Consider the following 10640-nt stretch of genomic DNA (forward strand, 5'->3'; position numbering starts at 1 on the left):
CCTTTTGAATCCTGTTGGGGCCCTTTTGAATCCTGTTGGGGTCCTTTTGAATCTTGTTGGGGCCCTTTTGAATCCTGATGTGGCTGAGATGTTTTCTCAAAATGCTGTTTCTTCTCTTCCTGTTTTTTTGCTTCCTAGCAAGAAACACCCACCAAGTGACATCATCTCTCCTTACCCAATCATTTACCTACAAGATAAACTGGGCAAGGGAGAAGTGTAGACAGCCAGAAATGTCTCTATCCTTTGAATTAGAGGCTGGAGCTAGGGCCTAGGTTGTTTCCATTCTCCAGACAGTAACCAAGGCATGGTTCTGAATTGCTGTGCTGTCTTACTCAGCTCATGGCCAAGAAGTGACCTAGTCTCAGCATCTATTTACTAGGTTGGAACTAGGCGTTGAAAGCAGATGTTAAAGCCAGAGAATAAAGAGCAGTTCCCGGGGCTGGAGAGATGGCTCCATAGTTACGAGTGCATGCATTACTCTTTCAGGGGACCTGCATTCCCACCACCCACATTAGCAGTTCACAACTGCCTGTTATTCAGTAGCCAGAGTTTACTAAGTATATTAAAACAGGTTTTCTGGATGTGGTGACACACTTACTATCCCAGAACTTGGAAGGTAGAGACAGGAGGATTGCCACAAGCTAGAGGTCGCCCTTTGGGTGCTAAGAATCAAACCTGGGTCCTCTGAAAGCATAGCCAGTGTTCTTCCCCACCATGCTCTCTCTCTCCAGCCCCTATTCTTATTCTTATTCTTATTAATTATGTGTATGTGGGGGGAGTATGTTGCGTGTGTTGTGCGGCTGCCTGTGGAACTGGACATACATAGGTCCTGCTGGGAGGGGAACCTAGGTCCTCTGGAAGAGCAGTGTGCACACTCAACCTCTGAGTCATCTCTCCAGCCACGGGTACACTGAGTTTTTATTAGAAGCATTTGAGCTTAGGGCTTAGAGATGGCTCATCAGTGAAGAATGTTTACTGTCCTTTCAGAGGAGCACATAAAGTTTCCAGCACCCATATCAGGCAGCTCACAACATAGTCTACATAGTAAACTCCAGCTTCAAGGAGTCTGACACCTTCTTTTGTCCTCTTAAGGGTGTGCAAGCACACATGCACACAAACAAACATACAAAAAGTAAATCTGGGGGGGCTGGAGAGATGAATCAGTAGTTAAGAGCACTGGCTGTGGTCGGACAGTGGTGGCGCACATCTTTAATCCCAGCACTTGGGAGGCAGAAGCAGGTGGATTTCTGAGTTCGAGGCCAGCCTAGTCTACAAAGTGAGTTCCAGGACAGCCAGGGCTACACAGAGAAACCCTGTCTCGAAAAAACAAAACAAAACAAAACAAAAAAAAAAAAACCACCATTGGCTGCTATTCCATGGAACTGAGGTTCAATTCCCAGCACCATATGACAGCTCACAACCATGACACCAGTCTTGAGATCCAACTTCCTCCCCTGGCACCAAGTACGTTGTATATAAACACACATGCATGCAAAACACATGTGTATAAAAATCTTCACTATACATTTTCAGGCATGGTAAAATACACCTTTAACCCCAGTACTCAAGCAGAGGGAGATAGATCTCAATGAGTGCAAGTCCAGTCTGGTCCACATAGTAAATTCCAGGCCAACTCCAGAGTTATATGTGGTAAAAGTCACTCAAAATTTTTTCACATAAAAAAGCATTTGATCTGCCAGACAGGATAGCACATGCCTGTAATCCCAGAACTTGGAGATGGAGTCAGGAAGTTTGATTATTAGGTTAGCCTGGTCTACAAAGGGCTACACAGTGAGACCTTGCTCCCCTCCCTAAGAAAATACAGTTGAAAAAGAATCGCCCAAGTTATGCCGAAAATGCTTAGAAATTTTTCCCAATATGTAAACTGGGAACTCTGATTTTATACATGGATTAAACTTACATAAACTCCAGCTCCTCATCCTCACTAGCCACGTCGCAGGGATTCAGTAGCACACAGGCTGAGGCCTGCAATATCAGACAGCACAGCTTTCCGGACATACACACACGACCCTGACTCAGTCACTGGAGGCTGAGGTAGGAGGAGCTTTTGATCCCAGAAGTTCATAGTCAACCCAGGCAGCAGAGAGAGACCTCTTCAAACACCCTCTTGGCTAGAATCCCCATTTCCACCAGCCTAAGACAGAAAAACTGAGCTAGCTTGCCTCCTACCCCAGCAGACAGCATCACAAGCTAGCAATCCACTCCTAGGGAGTCCTTCATCCTTTCCCACCCCTGATGCCCATGGACCCTGATGGACCAAGCCCCTCTCCTGCACCTGCTCTTGTTGCTGCTGAGCCATCAGCCCCTTCCTCCGTTCCAATGCCATCTGCCGACGCCGAGCCTCCCAATGGTAGGCACTACCCATGATGGTGTGGTAACAAAAAAATCCCAGCAGGGTGTGAGAGCAGGAAAAGCCCAAAATGATGGCACTGCACCCAAATGCTTCTGTTGCCTCCCACCCTAATTACACTTGCCTGTTACCCAGACACCTCACAATGTGGCCACTGTGGCCACTGTCAGGGCAACTGGGCAGCCCCCCTGAAATGTTGGAGGTGGAGGCCATTCTTACCAAGGCTCATGGGGAGCACCTATAAGTCCTCCAGAGTCCTGAGGAGGAAAAAAGATACAGTCTTTCCTCTGCCTGGGGTCTCAGTGGGCCCTGGAGACAACTTGGCAATAAAACGTATGCACTTCTCTCTTCTAGTGTCTCCCAAGAGATTGGCTGAGGGGTTTCTGGCAGTAGCATCTGATTAGTCGCACTAATGGCCCATCCTCCTCACAAGCTGTCTGGAATTACCTTTCCCAGTGCTCTCCTGTGTCGTGTCTCTCCCTGTTCTTCCAGGAACCGTTTGGATTGAGTTAAGATGAAAAAAAAATATGAACCACAACTGAGCTTCACTCTGTGTGTGTGTGTGTGTGTGTGTGTGTGTGTGTGTGTGTGTGACAGAGAGAGAGAGAGACAGGGAGGGAGGGAGGGAGAGAGAGAGAGAGAGAGAGAGAGAGAGAGAGTCTCAACTGAGCTGCTCTGTGGAGGGTGGGGGTGAGATAGCCTGGCAACTCCAGCCATCCGTAGTGGGATCAGCTGGAGTTTTAGTGTCAGACACAAGTTTAACCCAAGTTGTGTCATTAACTAAGATGAGGGAACTTGAGCAGGCCATTCAGTGTCTCAGGACCTGCCCTGTAAAGGCCACTGATGTCCCTGGGAAATGCCTGCTTTCAAAGTGGGACACTGTGAGAAGCCGGAAGAGCTGCCACAGCTTGGATGTTCAACGGAAGGGGTGCTTTGTCTTGCTGGATCTTTGTCCTTCAGTAAAAGGGTGATAATTCCCTCTCCAGCACACGAGGGGTTTGGGGGGGAGTCATCTGCATGACTAGATACTTTAAAGTGATAAGATATGAAAGATGAAAATGAGACTTGTTGCTGGGCAGTGGTGGCACACACCTTTAATCCCAGCACTTGGGAGGCAGAAGCAGGCGGATTTCTGAGTTCGAGGCCAGCCTGGTCTACAGAGTGAGTTCTAGGACAGCCAGGGCTATACAGAGAAACCCTGTCTCGGGGAAAACAAAAAAACAACAACAACAAAAAACCAACAACTAAAAATGAGACTTGTCACTGGTGCTTTGCATGCTAGTCAAGTTACCTCAGATCTACCTCACACTGGGGAGCTGGTGGACTGACCAACTCAGCTACCACCCACACCCAGATCCAGGGCTTTGAGTTGGCTCACTCCAACATCTACCCCATGTACAGCCTGCTAGAGCATGTGAAGGGGCCGGTCTTGCAGAATCAAAGCTGTAAGATCTCCACTACACAGGGCAACATCAGGATATCCAGGAGGAAACCCAGTGAGGATCCAGTATTGACGGTGTAACAGAAGCCAGAGGCAGACCAATCACTCCCTACAATGATCATTTGCAAGAAAAACTGTCCAGCCCCCCAAAACACAGTTTTTTAAGCTTATTCCTGGAGAAATAGAATATATTTTTAAAAGAATGCATTTTTCTAAAATCGTTTTATGTTTGGGTGACATATGTGACATAGGCTGGCCTTAAGCACTGTGAGGAGGAGGAGGGGGATCTCCACAGCTTTCATGGTGAGATTTTTTTTTCTTTTGGGGAGAAGGCTGAAAGGGTGGAGGGCAGAGATGGAGGGGTGAGGAGATGGAGTGGGATTGGGGTACATGAAGTGAAATTCACAAAGGATCAATAAGAAATTAAAAATAACAAGGTGGGTGATGCCTGAAAAACAACATCCAGGACTGACCTTTGTCCTCTCCATGCATGCACACCTGCACACACATTTGCATGCACACCTGCACACACACTTACCTGCATGCACACCTGCACACACACCTGCATGCACACCTGCACACACACATGCATACCTGCACACACCTGCATGCATACCTGCACACACACCTGCACACAGCATAAATCCAACTGTAGGATCTATACCAAATCAGAATATGAAAAGCTTGAAAGAGTAAATGAGCTGAAGAAAATAGACCCAAAGAAAATATTAAGATAAAGCTGGCAGGGGGCTGGAGAGATGGCTCAGTGGTTAAGAGCACTGACTGCACTTCCAGAGGTCCTGAGTTCAAATCCCAGCAACCATATGGTGGCTCACAACCATCTGTAATGAGATCTGATGCCCTCTTCTGGTGTGTCTGAAGACAGCTACAGTGTATTCATATATAATAAATAAATCTTAAAAAAAAAAGATAAAGCTGGCAGAGTGATAGTGGCACACACCTTTAATTTCAGCATTTGGGAGGCAGAGGCAAGTGGATCTCTGCAAGTTCAAGACCAGCCTAATCTATAAAGTGAGTTCAATGACAGCCAGGGTTACACACAGAGAAACTCTGTCTGGAAAAATAAAAACAAACCAAAACAAAAAGATAAAGCTGATATAGAAATACTAAAATCAGCTGGGCGGTGGTGGCGCACACCTTTAATCCCAGCACTTGGGAGGCAGAGGCAGGCAGATTTCTGAGTTCGAGGCCAGCCTGGTCTACAGAGTGAGTTTCAGGACAGCCAGGGCTATACAGAGAAACCCTGTCTTGAAAAACCAAAAAAAGAAAAGAAAGAAAAAAATTAAAATCCTTCTTTTAATACCTATGGTTGGATCGGCAAGATAATTTGGTGAATGAAAGCACTTACAGGCAAGCCTGACAGCCTGAGGTAGACGGAGAGGAGAAATGACTCCCTTAAGTTGTCCTCTGACCTCCACGTGTGTGCTGTGTCATATACATGCTCCCCACTCATCCACACACATGAATTTTAATAAGAACAATATTTCTTATATGTATATGGCTGGTTTTTGTTTTGTTGTTTTGTTTTTTGAGACAGGATCTCTTTGTATATAGGCCTGGCTGTCCTGGAATTCACTTTGTAGACCAGGCTAGCCTCAAACTCAGAAATCCACCTGCCTCTGCCATCCAAGTACCACCACTGCCTAGCCATATATGGGTGTTTTGTCTGCAAACTTGTGCACACATGCATGCCTGGTGCCCTAGGAAGCCAGAAGGTGGTATTAGATCCCCCAGGACTAGAGTTATAGATAGCTTTAAAAAAAATATTTGTTTATTTAGTGTCTGCCTGCATGTATGCCTGCAACCCAGAAAAGGGCATCAGATCTCATTATAGATAATTATGAGTCCCCATGTGGTTGCTGGGAATTGAACTCAGGACTTCTGTTTGGTTTTTGTTTGTTTGTTTTTGTTTTTTGAGACAGAGTTTCTCTGTATAGCCATGGCTGTCCTAGAACTCACTCTGTAGACCAGGCTGGCCTCGAACTCAGAAATCCACCTGCTCTGCCTCCCAAGTGCTGGGATTAAAGGCGTGTGCCACCACCACCCGGCAAACTCAGGACTTCTGGAAGAGCAGCCAGCTCTCTTAACCTCTGAGCCATCTTCCCAGACCCCAAAACAGGCCTTTAAGCTTATTCCTGGAGAACTAGAATACATTTTTAAAACAATAATACATTTTTATAAAACTCTTTATGTTTAGGTGATACATATGACCACAAGCTGGCCTTAAGCACTGTGGGGAGAAGGAGGCATCTCTTCAGAACATCCTATCCCTTGCCCCAGAGATTTAGATAAACAGATGTAGGTGTTTGGGGATTTGAACTTCAGTCTTCTTACTTGCATGGCAAGTACTTTACTCACTGAGCCATCGTCCTCACTCAGTTTCTTGGGCTTCTGTGGTCGGTGTAGAGCCCAGCAGGCTCTAGGTGCGTTGAGAACAGCCAGGATTTGTTGAGAACAGAACTTAACCCAGGCTCACAAAGCTCAAGGGTTCAGCACCAAGGACAGCTCCCTTTGCTTATTGGAAACTGGGTGCTCTGGGAGGCGAGCACTGGGCTAATCCTAGAGCCCACTAGTCCGGCCTCCCAAGTTTTACATCAAATAAAACCTAGGAAGACAGAGAAATAGTTCAACGAAGATTACACGGCAAGTTAGCTGAGAGTTGGAGGCGGGGCTCTAAGTCTACACTTTGAACCTCTTAAAGGCTCTCAGACACCTGGTCCTATGACACAGTAACCCAGCCAGAGGTTGAACCAAGGACTCCCAAATTAAAATTGGATGCTCTTGGGAATAAAAAGGAGACAGATTTTGTAAATTTTGTAAAATTTATTTTATGTATAAGGGTATTTTGCCTTTATTTGTCTGTGTACCATGTGTGTGAGGTGTCCGTGGAAGTCAGAAGGCATTGAATCTCCTGCAACTGGAGTTAGACGGCTGTGAGCTGCCTTGTGCATGATGGCAACTGAATCTGGGTTCTCTGGAAAAGCAGCCAGCACTCTTAACATTTGAAACATTTCTTCAGCCCCATAGTGCATACGCTTAGCCACAGAGACATCTCTTTAGTCCCCATGCATAGAATTTAAAGGACCAAAAAAGACAAGTGCCTGATGCAAAGAAAAGTGGGGACTTGGGACAGGAAAGGGGAGTACCCCCAGCATGCAAGAACTGAGAAACAAGAGCAGGTAGGACAGGCTGGAGGAACCTACAGATTTGAAGAGGTCTTTCAACTAAGGGGAAGTGCAGAAATGGCTCTTCAGAAGACTGAGAGGTTGTATAGTTAGACTGAGCTAGCATGGAAGGGTTTTGAGGACCACCAGAATGCAGGTAAAGGCAGATATCTGTGAATTCCAGACAGGCCAATTTATGCCTCACAGATACAGCTCTGACTGAACATAAGAGGAAACTCCCAGGTTCTGTGGGCAGAAGCAAAGGGAGATCACTCCCTGGTCTAAACTCAGAATTAGGATCCAAGGTCTGGTGCTGGACTTTTTACAAGGCAGAACTGGGGCCATGTAGAAGTGAAAGGTGTTAGGGCTGATGAAGCTTTGTACATTGAAAGACTATGGGGGAGTCCCCTGACTTGAGGCTCGTAAGACCTCGCAAGCCTGCTGCTCCATCACTGCATCCTTGCCTGATACACCACCACTTAGGAAGACCATCCCCGAACTAGGAAAATTTTCACCTCTCTTGGAATTTGGAGTCCATCCCGAGGTCCAGAAGGCCAAGTAATTATGTGGGTCTAACTGATAGTGTTGCCTGTGACTTTTGATGAAATTAAGACAGGGATGCTAGACAGACTGCAGAGTGTTAGATTGGATACTCAGTCTCTCTCTCTCTCTCTCTCTCTCTCTCTCTCTCTCTCTCTCTCTCACACACACACACACACACACACACCCCAAATCCACAGCCTGGCATGGTGACACACTTGTTAACTCCAGCATTTGGAGGCAGACACAAATGGATCTCTGAGTTCCAGGACAGCCAGGGCTACACAGAGAAATCTTACCTCAAAAAACAAACAAACAAAAAACAAAATCAAGGAATAAAGGTTCAAGTTTATAATCCCAGCACTCAAGATGCTGAGGGAGGATGATTTCAAGTTAAGTACGGACTATAACAGGGCACCAGACCTTAGAAGTTCCCTAGACTGACTCCATGATGGAAGTACCATTCAGGCTGTAAAACTCAGCATATACCATCAGTTGCCTAAACTAAAACAAAGGCCTAATCCTTCAAAGTCTGTAGTCTCTAAATGTACTAATCTTTCTTTTTTGGCTTCTATAGTTTCGTTTCTGGCTAACTGTTCTTTTTAACTGAAGTATGCCAACCCAGAACATGTTTTTTGTGCGTAAAAGCACATCCTGAGAAAGGCTGGAATCCTGAACACCCTGTGTAGTTGCTCGCCTGCTTTCTATTGGCTTAAACTTAAACCCATGTTCAAGCAGTCTTCTCTAGCGAATGCCCCATAACATGAACTACACTTTGAGTTCCAGAACACTGTATCAAGAAGAAAAAAGAAAAGAAGGAAAACAAAAGCACCCAACCCACATCATAGAAAAGGTTCTCAACATATGAAAAGCTTTTAGATGCCAGGCGAGCACACACCTATAATCCCAACAGAAAGCCAAGGCAGGAGAATTCCAAGTTTGAAGTCAGGCAGGGCTATGTTAAGAAATCCTGCCTATAAATTAACTACTTAACTATAATAAAGTCTAGGCTTTGCTTCTGTGTATTGTTCGTCAACCACGTTGTCTTCGAGAAAGGGTAGTACACTGGCGTCCCAGAAGCCCATTAAATCGCCTTCTGCTTTGTCCTGTAGCAAAAGAGGAAGTCTCCAGCGGCTCCCTCAGGGCCGCTCCGGGGTGGAGTCTGCGCTCAGCGGCCACTCCCCCGCGGCAGGGCGGAGCATGCAAATAGGCTGGAGACCATTCTTCTCTGGGAGAGAAATGTAGGGGATCTCTCACGCATGTAAAGTTTCTTGTGAAACCTGAAGGGCTCAAGACGTTTGTAGCAGAGTCCAGCGCTTATCTTGGAGGAGGTGGGGGAGCACAGGAGGGAGACAGAGTCACGCTGGACCTCACCACAAGTTAAAGTGGTACAATGAGAGAACCGCACCGGCCATGGCAGTAGCATCCGGTATCGCTTCTCGGCCTTTTGGCTAAGATCAAGTGTAGTATCTGTTCTTATCAGTTTAATATCTGATACGTCCTCTATCCGAGGACAATATATTAAATGGATTTTTGGAAGTAGGAGTTGGAATAGGAGCTTGCTCCGTCCACTCCACGCATCGACCTGGTATTGCAGTACCTCCAGGAACGGTGTACCCCCACGGGGGTTTCTAATGTTTGTTTCAAGGAAAGAATTAGCTTCAGCTCAAGGTTGTTTATCTTATTAGTTCTTACTTTTAGTTAGTAAGCTGTTTTCTTGTAACATTTTACCTCTTCCTCTTAAACTTTACTGATGTCATTCTTAACAAAATAAGGAGTTGGTTAGAAGCTTATAGATACTATCTTTTTCTTGTGTTAAAAAAGTAGGGTGTGGACATACTGTTTTATGTGCAGTGAAAATTTAAATCTTAGAAGCCTTAGGGATGGAGAGATGGCTCAGCGGTTAAAAGCACTAATTGCTTTTCCAGAGGTGCCAGAGTTCTCCCAGCAACCACATGATGGCTCACAACCGTCTGTAATGAGATCCGATGCAACCTTTTTTTTTTTTTTTGGTTTTGGGAGACAGGGTTTTTCTGTATAGCCCCGGCTGTCCTGGAACTCACTCTGTAGACCAGGCTGGCCTCGAACTCAGAAATCCGCCTGCCTCTGCCTCCCAAGTGCTGGGATTAAAGGCGTGCAACACCACTGCCCGGCTAAATTCTTTATTATAGTGTACACATTTGTTTTATTCTAAGGTAGAGAAAAAAAGGTGGGCTGGACTGCGGGCTCAGCGGTTAAGAATACTGCTTGCTCTTCCACAGGTCCTGAGTTAAATTCCCCGCAACCACAAGGTGGCTCACAACATCTGTAATGGGTCTGATGCTTTCTTTTGGTGTGTCTGAAGATAGCGACAGTGTACTCACATACATAACATAAATAAATCTTTGAAAAAAGAAAAAAATGTTTCTTGATTTCAAACTCCAATGGGTTTCTACGCTTCTTAAGCAATGAGAGTGAAGAGATATTAAATGAATCTAAAATACTAGACATCAAAAAACTTTTGAATTCTTCAACTTTTGGCAAAAACAAGAAGGAGGTGGCACAAGCCTTTAATCTCAGCACTTGTGAGGCAGAGACAGGTGGATCTCTGTGAGTTTGAGGCCAGCCTGGTCTACAGAGCCAGTCCAGGACAGGCTCTTATTAGACAGAGAAACTCTGTCAGGGAGGGGCCAGGTAAGGAAAGGGCGCCTACTGAACCACAGAAATGAAGAATATTAGTGTGGGGCGCCCTAGAAAGGATTGCTTTTGGAGCTGAACCCACCTCAGACTGTTGGCTACTCATGGAGGCTTTGCCCCAAATGTGGGCTGCATCCCCATCTAAATACATGCACCTGCCGTCTACAAAGCTCTGTTGACCCGCAGTGTTCCAATTCAGAATACATAGATATGCCTGCTCCTACAGCTCAAGGACAGGTCATTGTGACCACAAGGAGTGTCTTTCAGAGTTACCCTCAAGAGGTCAATTTCAAAAAAAAGGGGGGGGGCTGGGGGTGAGGGTTGGGGGAGATGGCCAGCAGAACCCCATCCCGCCCATATTTTTTTTTTTTTTTTTTTTTTTAAGGGACCTCTTTCTTCAAAGATTTATTTATTTATTTTATTTATG

At 45.8% G+C, this 10640-nt stretch overlaps 1 protein-coding gene and 1 non-coding gene across 2 annotated transcripts in view; one reads left to right on the top strand and one right to left on the bottom strand.

The window, feature by feature from the left end:
* Positions 1-2386, bottom strand: part of LOC114632151 (activating signal cointegrator 1 complex subunit 2 homolog) — a 4188-nt gene extending 1802 nt beyond the window's left edge. The window contains exons 1-2 of the mRNA XM_028780644.1: positions 2297-2386; positions 36-134 (exon numbers count right to left, since the gene is read on the bottom strand). Coding sequence (XP_028636477.1) covers positions 36-134; positions 2297-2386 — 189 coding nt within the window. The remainder of the gene's footprint in view (positions 1-35; positions 135-2296) is intronic.
* Positions 2387-8968: 6582 nt separating this feature from the next.
* LOC114632214 lies at positions 8969-9159 on the top strand. The gene has a single exon (XR_003713056.1). It is a non-coding gene; the product is annotated as a U2 spliceosomal RNA (small nuclear RNA).
* Positions 9160-10640: the final 1481 nt, after the last annotated feature.

Source organism: Grammomys surdaster, unplaced genomic scaffold, assembly GCF_004785775.1.
Source record: "Grammomys surdaster isolate TR1022 unplaced genomic scaffold, NIH_TR_1.0 371, whole genome shotgun sequence".
Taxonomy (NCBI): domain Eukaryota; kingdom Metazoa; phylum Chordata; class Mammalia; order Rodentia; family Muridae; genus Grammomys; species Grammomys surdaster.